Raw genomic sequence first — 13,266 nt, forward strand, 5'->3', positions numbered from 1 at the left:
ATCACAGCATTAGAACAACCTCTCTTGCAAAATGAATTCCTGGACTGAATGAAATCCTGCAGTTTCAACAGACAGTGGCATGAACAAAAGCTCACTTTAATTTAGTGACATTTTTGTCTTCAGTGCAGACAGAAGGTGCAAGACATTACAAACCAGTGACAGTGTGATTTGAGCCACACACACACTAATGCACTCGAGTGTGACATGTCTTTACAGTATTGCTAATATTCACTTTTGCTTTAGATTTTTGGGAACTTTGTTCCACAAATCGACCCAGTGCTCAGAAGGGCTCCTCGTATGTCCAAGCTCTCTTTCTGTGCCCTGTGCACCGATGATACACACATCGACAGTCCTCTGCTTTCATTTCACACACCAGCCTGTTGTCCTGAGTGCCTTTCTGATTTTTCATTTCAAATTTGGTCATATTACACTATTTTAAAAGTCCCGTTTAACCATTACCGGCACCGATCTCTCAACCATTGAGAAAATACAAACAAAAGAGAAAGAAACTAATTACAGTTATTTGTGACTGAGATGCAGTTAGTCTCTGTTGAACAGTTGGGGGTATAGCAGCGTCCATCTATATGCTCGTTAAGCCCCTGTGAATCTCGTCCCATCAGGCTGTGATCTGTGGTCTCTTCACAGCAGTCTGGAGAACCTTCTCGGGTCATTTGTCCATATACTGTAACGTCTTCCTTGTCCTCTCTTTGACAAAGCATCAGACCTCAGGTTTTCCTCATCATGCGACGGGTCTGCCAGATGTGGAACTTGCTGTAGGCTGTCTGAAACATCTCCTCCAAATGCCCTGTGAGCTGTGGGGACGTCAAAGACATTTAATACAAGTGTCATCTGGTGTGAGACATTGTGTTATTATTAATAGCTTAGAGACTTACATTAGTGCTTAAGTACTGACGCTGAATCTTCTCCTGGAAAGGACGAACCTTAGTCATCTGAAATCTCTCGAGGTTTGACTTCATTTTCATCACCTACATAAAAAATATTAGATAATGAGAAGATGATTAAACAAGTATTAAAAGTGGAGACTGAAGTCATGGGCGTAAAGACAAGAATAACTTACTCTGTGACAATAATATGACCCTCAATTAATACAGTTATTATTAGTCACCTTCTCCTCCAAAAATGGTGTGTTTACAGGGAAACAGGACCAGAAGTGTCTCAACAACTCTCCAGCAGCTGCATAAAGATGCTTCAACTCTCCTTGAACCTCAGTAGGTACCATCTCTGAAAAAAATAAACAAAGATTGATAAGAAAACACATACCAGGCACCCAATGATCACCAACTTTCATGGTAGTAATATAAGTAATATTCATGTTATTTAGTAATGGTGCAACACACTTACGATTTATGGCTTGCTGCGTTGCTGCCTGCATGAGGACACCACCTGGAGAAAGTGCTGCAATGGCAGAAGTAGCTGTTGTGCTGGACAAAACCTGCAAAAAAATACTACTATGTTTAATACTCTGAAGGCACCATTCATACTTACAATTTCTGACTTTTCAGGAAAGCTAAACTCATGATTATTTCTTATTGTCACTTATAAATATTTGAACACAACCAGGTGTACAGGTGGACCTCAAAAGACGTTTTTAGCCCTGGACCCATCAAATCTGAATTTAAGACAATTTAAGATGTTTCAGGGACCTGTAGACACCCTGAAACAGTATTTAGATTTATCTCAGGCAATTATGACATGACAAACTTTGTATTTTGTATTTTCCAGCATTATTACTTTTAAGCACCACAAAAAAAATCTGCATGTGCACATCATCCATAACAAAGCATCCATTACTTCTGCACCACTCTTACATTTAATTCAATCACCTCCCATTGCAATACCGGCACTGTCAACCACCTGAAATCTGCACTACAATCATAAGCATCATATCTACTGTAGTAACAGCTCTCGGTATTAGTCCTGGGATCATTTCACTGCTGTGAATTTTTATTTTTTTAATTCTTTTTCTATCCATATTTGTCTTTGTATATGTCGTGTTGTGTAAAAAGCTACCGGGTACCTTAATTCCCTCAGGATTAATGAAGTATATATCTATCTCTATCCATCAATATGGAGCAGAATGGCGCTGCCGTTGTTTGGTTCTGTATAAGAATGCAAAGGAGGTATAAAGACGGGACTGTGTAGCCACCCTTTGGCGTGATCTCTGTGTAAAAAGAACCATAGTGTGAAGGATCTAACCTGAGTGAGGTTGGGTTTGTAATTGACCATCTCATGACGGATGTAGTTGACAGAGTTGATGATATCCTGGCTTGTCGTATACTGTTGGGACTGAAGTGGCACAGGGCCGTGGGCATACCTTACAAAAAAAGGGAATGAGAAGCACTGTATTAGAACATGTCACCACTGATCCAGCCGAGAATATAATGCATGTTTTATCAGTTTAAAGTATAAAGCCATGGCTGCAAAACTGCATCCTGACCCAAATCTACCTGAGGTTTCATACATTCACTTTATATACTAGTGACATTGTGCTGTCATGGCTCGCGGCAGGAACTCTGACACAGTGAAAGCAATAAATCTGACCTATAAAATGGGATACCAAATCTATTTTGAAACAGCTCACAGTGAGCACTCAGTCTAGAGGAAGTGAGCCTCTTCCTTAATTCTGCACAGTCGATTTCTGGCTACTGAAACCTCAAATTCCTTTTAGTGACAGAGACTTTGCTTAGGCTGACATGACTAATCAATTGACTGTTTAGTCTGTCTGGTTGCGGAAAGAATACAACATTTTTGGTTGTTACAGAATCTGAAATGCAGAAAAATCTACATACTTTGTTTCATATATTAGAAATTGAATAATAAATACTGAGTTTTGTGACAGTTTGACAAACAAAATAAGCAGTTTTAAAAGGTCACCTGCCTGTTCCTGTATGATGCTGATAGGTGTTAGATGAAAATATTAAACTACAAAAAGTGTTTCATGAATCACTGCCATTTGGAGTTAGCAATACTATGCTACCCAGTATGAAACAAAGAATAAAGAACTAAAAATAAAATGTGGACAAACTGTACCTGTCAGACTTCTTGAGGTTTAACGCAACTGTTTTTGGTCTGTTTTCCCTTTGCAGATCTTCATATTCTATGGCTTCTTGTAATTTAACCTGAGGAAGTTTTCAAACAGAAAAAGTGACTGTAACAGAGTAAAAACCATATTTTGGGAAAACTGGGGTGGCAGAGCCATCATACCTTCTTTACAGGAGGTTGGAAGAAGTCAGAATCCCTTGAGTTTCCATCTGTGCTGCTCGTCTCACTTGCTTGGTCAGCTGAAGTCTCCCTTTAAATATAGGATACTGTTAGCGAAGAAATGAAGAGACTGAGCGAGTGACAGTTTTTGTCACAAGTCATTTCATTACCCCTTGCGTGAGCCTGCTGCCAGCACCATGGCACTGTGGTGGTTGAACCGCTTTATGATGGCAGAGTTGCTGCTCTCCTTCACTGTCCTGTTCGAGTTGGAAGTTGAGGGCAGCGTTGTGCTAACTCCGTAACCCTGTGTCACAGGAAATACCAAGTCTTGAGGTCGCAGGAGGAAGAGGAAAAAGGAAGCTATACAAGTAAAATATTTTTTAATAACAGAATGATGTGGCTGTGATTGACTAACCGTTAAAATCTCACCTCATCTAATGTTTTATCCTCTAACGACAGGAGGTCCACCAAAGGATTCTTCACTCCTTGAACCACCAGAGACTTTAACCCTGCAGGAGCCAGATTTAAAAACATGAAAACAGATGTGAGGCTTGAATCAAATGTTGAAATATATATACTGACATCTGTAGAAAATCCTTGCATTCATATCAGATATTTGCACCTGAAAACATTTTTGGAACTCCTACCCTTTTCATCCTGTTTGGCACACTCTGAGAAGATATCCTGTGTCCCTGTGTTGATGCGGTCTCTGTGAAAATAATGGGACTGGAAAAAGCGGGTCCAGAACTCCTTCTCCGTCAGGTTATGAGGCACGTTTTCACTGTACTTCTGCTTCACTGCAAGTACAACGTAAGACAGTATAAATATATTTAGTCCAATGTAGTTGCAGTGTCCAGGATTTAATATCCGTTATTGAGGTGAACAGGAATGCACCACACCAGGGGTCAGCAACCTTTACTACCAGGAGAGCCATTTGTGGTCCAAAAAAATTAATTAAATCTGTCTGAAGCTGCAAAATATATTTAAGCCTTATAATAAAGGTAACACAGCATTATTAAGTCTAAATTAGCTTATCAATGTAACTAATAGGTCAAAATTCGTGATGAAACAAGCTGAAACATACAACTACTTGCAATGCACCGTTCTGCAACGTTCTAAAAACCAATGCAACTAGATGAGATGGTCTATCATCTCTATGCAACAACTCTCTGTACTTCCACTCAGTTTTCCAGCTTTTCAGCCTTATTCTGTGGCTGAATATAGTTTATAGCTTCTTAAATATGAATGAGGATAGTGATAGTGAGATACTGGCTACAGATGCATTTGTAGTAGTGATGAAACAGCTAAAAAACAAAAAAAAAGAGCATCAGATGGACTGTATTCATAATAAATGCGTCACAATAATATAATAAGCAGTGCCAATTAGTTAGTCAATGAGAACGTGTGTGTGCGAGGGCAAACAGGGACATTCAGCCAGCAGTAGCAGCAACCCAGCGTCTGACATCGGCACACCGGGAGGACAGAAAGAGAGATCCTGTCGCAGTAAGCAAACACGCCGTCTGCATTCATTTTGACTTGACCAGTGGACTTCACTACAAGCCGACTGGCTGTAAAAACAGGTGACAAGCTGTCTGTCCTAAAATCAGTTGCTGGCAATTTGACTTGCGGAGTTGCAGGTGACACCATCAGCCAGCTTGAGTCGAGCTCAGGCGGCCAGTTCACACAGCTGCAACTTTTCCCTGCAACGTTCTAAAACAGTTTTGTCTTGTTGCAAATCTTTGGTCTGTACTGGGCTAAAGAATCACTTTAGGGCAACAACAATGATGAATGAAAATTAAACCTTGTAACCTTGATTCCTTTCCATACAATCTAAATTTTGGTCAAAGCTACAGGGTGCCGCTGAAGAGGAGCTAAAGAGCCACATGTGGTTGCCTACCCCTGCACTAGGCTGTCCATTTACAGATATATAAGCTGACTTTAGAAAGCAGTTCTTCCTCTACAGCTGACAGTGTGCTAAATGACAATGTGAGCTTGTAGCAGCCTTTCCGGGTCAATAATTACTGTTGCAAACGATTAGTTAACTTCAAAGTCGAGATGTAATCGTTTACCTGCAGGGTATGTTCTGAAGATGGATTCAATAATGTCCGTTGTCAGATTATATCTCAAGCCATTGCAGCCATCTGTCTGAGGTCTAATGTCTGCCTGCAGTGCACAAAGATGACAGCTGTTAACTATGTGCCAAGTTGTCAATGCTTGAATCATTTATGACAATTAAGATTAGGTTTTGAAATATTCAGTCTTATTATGAAAGACATAATGTACTCACCAGAAATGCTCCAGATATACCGACTTCCTGTTTGTTGTTGGATAAAGCGGGGTCCGCGTTGTTTATGTCCCCTAACCGGTTGGCCCAAAATTCATCTGCACTGATCACCTGACTCACCACGAGATCCTTATACAACTGGAAAAGCACTGGATCTTCTTGAAGCATCCTACAGGAGAAAATAAAAGAGAAAGAAAGAATGGATCAGCCAAAAACCTCATAAGTTATTTTAAGAAGAAGACATTTGCTGTTTATTTTCTATTAAGTATCGATTTACTGTAACACATCCTTTAAGACCAGGAAAAGACTTCATATAAACTAAATCATAATCCATTTTCCATTTTCATCCGCTTATCCAGGGACAGGTCGTGGGGGCAGCAGGCTAAGCAAGGCAGCCCAAGCGTCCCTCTCCCCAGCGACACTTTCCAGCTCCTCCTGTGGGACCCCAAGGCGTTCCCAGGCCAGATGAGATATGTAATCCCTCCAGTGTGTTCTGAAGCCCTCAGGGCCTCCTACCAGTAGGACATGCACAGAACACCTCTAACTGGCACCTCTACCCACCTCAACTGACCCCTTTAGACGTGAAGGAGCAGCTGCTCTACTCCAAATTCCCTCCTCATATCTGAGCTCCTGACCCTATCTTTAAGCCCAGCCACCCTGTGGAGGAAACTTATTTCGGCCGCTTGTATCTGCAAACTCATTATTTCTGTCACTACCCCGAGCTCATGACCATGATGTCACAAAAAACTTAATCCTAGACAGTTTCTAATCCAATGTAATTAAATCAATATCATATCAATACACATTCAGCTGTCATTTTATTAGGTACACCTAGCTGAAACGAATACAGTCTAACACAACGTCCTGCAATAAATCCTGACCAATGAAGCTTATAACATTCAGCGTTGATTCAACTGTATTTTGTCGATCACATTTAAATCAATAAGGCTGGAGTAAATATTAGAAACACCTCTCGATATAACACAGACTGCAACCCTTAAAAAGTTTAATCATCACCTCTAAAATACAGTTTCAAGTAAATGGATTTTGAGTTGAGATCATTTAGTCACAAATACTGTCCCCAAAGTCAACAGTGAACTCCTATACTCAAGTTTTACTTGACATTGAACATGATAAACTTCCACAATTACACTTAATGGAAAGTGAAAAGACAACCACATGTCAACTGAGGAGGGAGACAAAATATGAACTGAAAGAAACGGAGCTGATTTTAGAAGGTGCTGGATTATTTACATGCTATGATCATCTGTGTATTGTTAACATGATGTAAATACTTCATTTTAAATATCACGGTCATCATAAATATCGGTATATATATCACAACACCCCTAATAAGAAGCATATAAAACTTTAAAAATTGGTTGCAAATACTTACTTTCACCAAGAAAACAACTAGCCACTGTATTTTTTTCTTTAAAATTCTACCTTACTCAAACAGAAGTTAAATGTGTGTTTGTTGCGGACAGATTTGTTGCCCTCTTGAGTTTTACAAACACCAGAACAGTGTGTGTAAAATTGAGTCAAAATAAAGTACATGTGGGGCACCCAGTAGCTCAGTGGGTAAAGGAGGCATCCGTAAAAAGGCAATGTCCTTGCTGCAGGAGCCATGGGTTCAATTACATCCTGCAGCCCTTTGACACGTGTCATCCCCTCTCACACTTAATACTGTCCTATCAATTGTAGGCAAAAAGCCCAAAAAAATAATCTAATAAAAGCACATGTCACACAGCACAACAGTGTGACTAACTGGTGTGTTTTTAGACACAATGGAGCTCTTTGGTTGTGAGTGACATGGAGACATGTAAGACAAAACAAGTGATCAACAAATAGTGATAGTGCAAGACAAGTGACTGACATGAAAACAAACAGCACAAGACAAGTGGGGGAACAAGACTCTAACAAAGTGAAACAATAGATGTTTAGCTTAGATTTTGTGTGTGTGTGTGTGTGTGTGTGTGTGTGTGTGTGTGTGTGTGAGAGAGAGAGAGAGAGAGAGAGAGAGAGAGACAATACTAACTTGAGGGACTTACTAACAAAAGGAAGCCAAAAAAGAGATATTAGCGAGGAAAGACGGAAGATAGAGAGGGGGCTAAAATAAAGAAAACAAAGAAAAATGAAACAAACACTAAACAAAAAAATTGTTACTCTGAGAGCGGATCTCTCGTAGAGTTCCAGGGTAGAAGACCAGGGTGTCTACAGATGTAACCAAGTTAAATTTAAGACGTTTAAGACCTTTTAATGTGTTTAACATATAAATAGAAAATAAAATCTCATCGCTGTCATAAGTGCTATTTATCATTGCAATTCTTTGGCCTGTCCAATGATTGTAAACAGTCATTGGGTCTGTCAGATTCGAGAAATGTTCACGTCAGTGTGACAGGAAATATTTAAGACCCACTGAATCTGAATTTAAGACAATTTAAGACAATCTAAGGCCTAATATTAAGAAAACTTAAGACTTTTTAAGGACCTGAAGACACAAAAAACTCATTGGAAGGATAATTTCATTGTTGGTTTATTTCTCATTAATGTGACCTGATGACAATTACCATAACAGAGACTATTACAAAACTTAAAGGACTATCTTGTGTTGCAACTGCATCTCACCTGTTCTTCTCCTCCAGTTCCTTGTTGGCTTTCTTCTTGAACTTGGGCAGCAGCTGCTGCAGCAGCTCCTTGGCAGCATCTCTGTCTTTGAGCGCACTGCTCTCGTTGGAAAAGTGGAATGTGGTACTCTCGCCGGTGTGAAGCACCAGCTGGAGCTGAATTTTGGCTTTACCATCTGGACTGATCTTCTGACCTGTACAGAAGACAATTAAAACACAGCTTGAGAGCACCACCAACACATCATATCTCAGCACTTAGTAAATGGATGGCAGCAAGTACTCACAGCGAATATCTGCATATAGGTGGCTGACTGTGAAGCGGTCTTTGCCCTCTGGACCCCAGGCTATACGTTCAGCCATCAGATAGAGAGTGCCATCCTGCTTCCTCTGGCGAACCTTCTTCACCACCAGCAGCACCTCCTCTGACAGTGATGCCATGACTCTAATAGAAAACTGGAAAAGCATGTAAGTGTCATTAATAATCATGTCCTGCACAGGAGTATTATTCTAAAATTATTATAAATTATTAACACGGCATTATCTAATAAAAATATATTCAACGCCATAACAGAGTCCCCTTGTCGGTGTCGCTACTTGACCATTCAGAATTAACGTTAGCACCATTAACGGTAAGTTAGCGAGAATGAAGCGAGTAACGTCAGCAGGACTTGAGCACTTTGTATGAAACACAAGCACGAACTATTTCACTGGATTTCACTACATCCTAAATGACTGCCATGCTCCCTACGAGGCGTTTAACCTCTGCTAGGTATGGCGATGTACACACGAGTTAGCCACCGCTGTGTTCACGGTTTTATCACATTAACTCAGCTAACCAGCGTTACGTTAGCTAACGTTAACAATCAAGAAGAGAAAAAGCCTGAGGGAGAAGTCGGCAATAAACTTACTTTACCTCAAAATAAATCGATACTGCGACGGATACCTCGCTTTCCTTCAGCACATAGTCTCAAACTGATGTATTCTAGCATATAAAAAAATAACTGAGCGACTTATTTTAAACTGAATTTTGACTACTCTAACACTGAGCGTCCTGACTTCAGCGCTGACATGACTGCCAGGCGGTGTGTTGCACTGAAAACGTTCCGGCTGGATAACGCGACAAAGATTCAGTTCCGCCAGAGCCCGCTGAACTCTTATATCTTATATAGCAAGATCCAGCTATTTATTGAACAGTTTAACCATATTGATTATCAGATCTATTAAAAAATGTTAATTATGACCAGCGATACAATTAATACAGTTTACAGACGTACAGTTTTGAATTTTTCCATTTTATGCCTCTTCGTATTTACACTAAACTAAAATTCAGAGGCAAATTTTCTTAAATGCACCAAAACTGAAAAGTAAGCATCGCCATAGTTGCCAGAAATGTTGGCGGGAGTGCGGATCTTTTATTTTTTATTTTTATTTTATTAGGTGATGCAGGCACAAAAAAAGTGAATGACATGACGAGGACAACACTCTGTAGAAGGAAAATGAGATAATAAATAAATACACATATAAATAAAATTTAAATTAAATTAAATTAAATTAAATTAACAAGGAAATAAATCAATATAATAATAGTAAAAAACAAAACAAAAAACCCCAACTCTTTCCACCTGGATCTTTTGATGTAAACCACTCTCATGTTTTTTGGAAATGTGAGAAAATAACTGTACTTTGGGAAATGGTGTGAGAAGAGCTTAAGCACATACTAGGATGTGAGGTTCCTAACAGTTGTTTGGTGCTTTATCTTTGCAAATTGTCTGAAGAAAATGTTATTGCTGGTGATTTTTTATTTATTTATTTTTTATTTAACCTTTATTTAACCAGGAGGTCCCACTGAGATTGAGCTTGAATATCTTTTAAAAGAAACCTGGCCAAGGTAGCAGCCAATCAGAACATATTTGCAATGCAACAAATACAGTGTAATACAAAAAATCCACAATAAAACACCTGTTCAAACACAGTGGCCTCTCAAGTAAAACAGGCACATGTCTCTGTCACCACATTCTTTATGATACCCTTAAATTCATTGATGGATAAGTGTTCCTAAATTTAGATCTTTTCGAATTAGTTGATCAACAATATTGATCAAAATATTGCTAGTAGCAAGCAAGAAAGCTATCACTAGGAACTGGGGTAAAGAAACACCACCAACAAAGGAACAGTACCTAACAATTGTGGAAGAAATATTTTTAATAGAGAAACTGACACACATACTGAGACTACAAGAAGCACAACTAGGGTGAAAATGGGAAAAATGAACTCTATACAAGACACAAAGAGACGACACTGGACTGGAATGATAATCAATAGATACACTAATCCTTAAGGCTGTAAAAATGTGAATTTACCCAAGCAGTTTTTTATTTCAGTATTTTATGATGCTGTTATAATGGACATGTCAAAGTCACAAAACCTGTTTTGATAAAGATTTAAGTGGAAAAAAAATTTCATAGGCAAATAATGTACTTTTTACTTCACATTTATTAGATAATTTTAGCTACTTGTTACTATACCACGTGGCAGATACAGATTAATAATCCAAAATATTACAAAAAATTATGATGCATTATTATATATTCAGATAAAATAAGATTGTATTGATCCCCAGGGGAAATTTACAAGCAGATAAAAGTATAAAATAGTTTAACTTGATAGCTTCAACAACAAAGTGATGTAGCCTACACATTAATGCATTAATAATTACAATACAACAGTTTTTATACATTTTTCTAAAATGGACCATATTTTATAATAACTTTCGCTACTTTTGCTAAGGTAAAAGTAGTCATTATGCAAAATGGCCTATTCCAGAATAATGTACATTATAGGGCTGTATTATAATTATTAATGCATTGAAAGTGTACATCTCTTTAATACTGAAGCTGGCAAAGTTGAACTACTTTATACTTTATCTGTTTGTGAATTTCTCCTAGGAATCAATAAAATCATCATACCTTAATCTATAATAATACATAATAATAATAATAATAATAATAATAACAACAACAACAACAATAATAATATTATTTCTGTTCGGTTCAGTTTTATTTATATGTGTAGCTGCGACAGAGAGTAAATTGTTCTCTAATTTAAGCGGTGACATTACTGTTTCCTGTCGTGTTTAACAGCCAATGAAAGTGCTCAATGCCAAGTGCTGCCCAGAGAAGACAAAGACCTGTTGATTTTATAGCTTTTTTTTAAGAAAAGATGGTAAAAAGGGCAGAATATTAATCCACTTCTGTAAAGTAACCAGTAACTAAAGTTATTAAAAAAATGTAGTAGAGTAAAAAGCACAATATTTGCCTCTGAACTATAACGGCATAGAAGAATAAAGTAGAAAATGGAAGAAGCACTCCGAACAGCCATGTACTACTTTCTTAATAAAGAGGTTCCAGCTTGGGTAACAATAGAAAATACTGCGATAGATCTTCCACTGTGCATGTACCTTTACTTGTCGCAACCTAAAATACTTAGAAAGTGCACACAAAATCCATTCCTTAAAAACACTCTTATAGTCTGGCATGAAGCCCACAGCTTTTTAAATTACACTCCTAAACTTTCTTGTTTCGCACCTATTTGGGGAAATGAAAACTTTAGTCCAGGAAGGCGCGACATGGGATTCAAACAGTGGATGGAGAGAGGATTGTGCAAAATAAAAGATCTGTACAATGAAGGTACTCTAATGTCATTCAAACAACTGGGAGATAAATTTGGCATACCTGGGAAGCACCACTTTAAATACATGCAGTTAAGGAGCTTCATATATTCCCAAATTAAAACCACTTCGGAACCCTCACTGTCTACCATTGAACAGCTCACGGTAAATCACTTGCATGACAGAGGTCAGATGTCAATGTATTATGGGATATTGTTAGCAGGATCTAAAGAAAACTCTCTTTCATATTTATCTGCATGGAAAAATGATCTTCAGATAGACATCTCTGTAGAGGATTGGGAGGAGACTTGTCTTCTGGCCCAAACTCAATACAAGATGCAAACTGTTACAGTATAAGTGGTTGCTCAGGACCTATATCACACCTGTCATACTACACCATTTTAATCCCAATATTCCCGACTGTTGCATCAAATGTACTGAAGAAGTGGGTACCCTGTTACATTGTATGTGGAGTCTTCTTTCTTAATCTTTATGAACGATCTAAATGTGCAAATGCCTGGAGTTGGACAAGGACTGATGCCACTACCATCACAATCCCAAGATGGTCAATAATTTGTTGCACAGCTGGAGTACTATTGTTGTGAAGTAGGGAAAGAGAAAAGGAGAATGGCCGAACTATATACTTGTGATTTAAACATTGATTTAGGAACATATGTATGTATGTGTGTGTGCATATTGAAGTTCATGGAAATGTACTGCATGTGAGCATGTAGGTACGTATATGCACATATACTATTATTATTATTGTTATTATTACTATTATGAAGAATATCATTTTATGTACAAAGGATCTTGTGTTATCGAGGGTGGGGGGATGGGGGTGTTTTATGTTTATGTATGTTTGTTTGCAAAAATGGAAAATCAATAAATAAAGTGGGGAAAAAAGAAAATGGAAAAAGTACAAACACCTTTAAACTGTATTTAAGCACGGTACTTGAGTAAATTTACATAGTTAACTTACTTTCTATCACTGATCATTCGTTACCTGATCTTCCGGCCTTGTCCTGTGGAGGGACCCTGTCTCAAAATCTAGGCTTTGCTGTGTCTTTATTGTAGTTTATATTAGACTCACAAGATGTGTATTCCTAAATAAAAATGAACTTATTCAGATTAATCCGAACCCAACTGCTGCCTTAGAGGGTAAAACAGAACCTTGTTAATCCAACCAAAACAAAACAATGCGTTAGCAACAACTGATGCTCTTCAGGTTTCAATTGTGTATCTGTGTCTAAGACGAGAGACATTTGTAAATACAGAGTTTTACTTTATCTTCTGTTTATTGGGGTAAAGTCTCAATCGCAAAAAAAAATATTTGAGTTGATTCATTATTGAAAGTGGACTCAATGTATGTGTTTGTAGGTGCCAACTGTAAATGTCTACATATCAAATAATCAAAAGTAATGCGTATTAAATAATAGATGAAATAATATATATAAAACTATGAA

The 13,266-nt window shown here is 38.1% G+C and overlaps 1 protein-coding gene across 1 annotated transcript; it reads right to left on the bottom strand.

Moving 5' to 3' along the window:
• Positions 1-59: 59 nt before the first annotated feature.
• Positions 60-9,222, bottom strand: gtf2h1 (general transcription factor IIH, polypeptide 1). The gene is made up of 15 exons (XM_049573215.1): positions 9,047-9,222; positions 8,418-8,586; positions 8,135-8,327; positions 5,510-5,675; positions 5,292-5,385; positions 3,870-4,019; positions 3,652-3,731; positions 3,393-3,526; positions 3,226-3,313; positions 3,052-3,140; positions 2,218-2,335; positions 1,363-1,453; positions 1,127-1,242; positions 894-986; positions 60-812 (listed from the first exon to the last, which is right to left on the bottom strand). The coding sequence occupies exons 2-15, from the start codon at positions 8,569-8,571 to the stop codon at positions 726-728; spliced, it is 1,653 nt and encodes a 550-aa protein (XP_049429172.1). The 5' UTR covers positions 8,572-8,586; positions 9,047-9,222; the 3' UTR covers positions 60-725.
• Positions 9,223-13,266: the final 4,044 nt, after the last annotated feature.

Source organism: Epinephelus fuscoguttatus, linkage group LG4 (genome assembly GCF_011397635.1).
Source record: "Epinephelus fuscoguttatus linkage group LG4, E.fuscoguttatus.final_Chr_v1".
In the NCBI taxonomy this organism is placed as follows: domain Eukaryota; kingdom Metazoa; phylum Chordata; class Actinopteri; order Perciformes; family Serranidae; genus Epinephelus; species Epinephelus fuscoguttatus.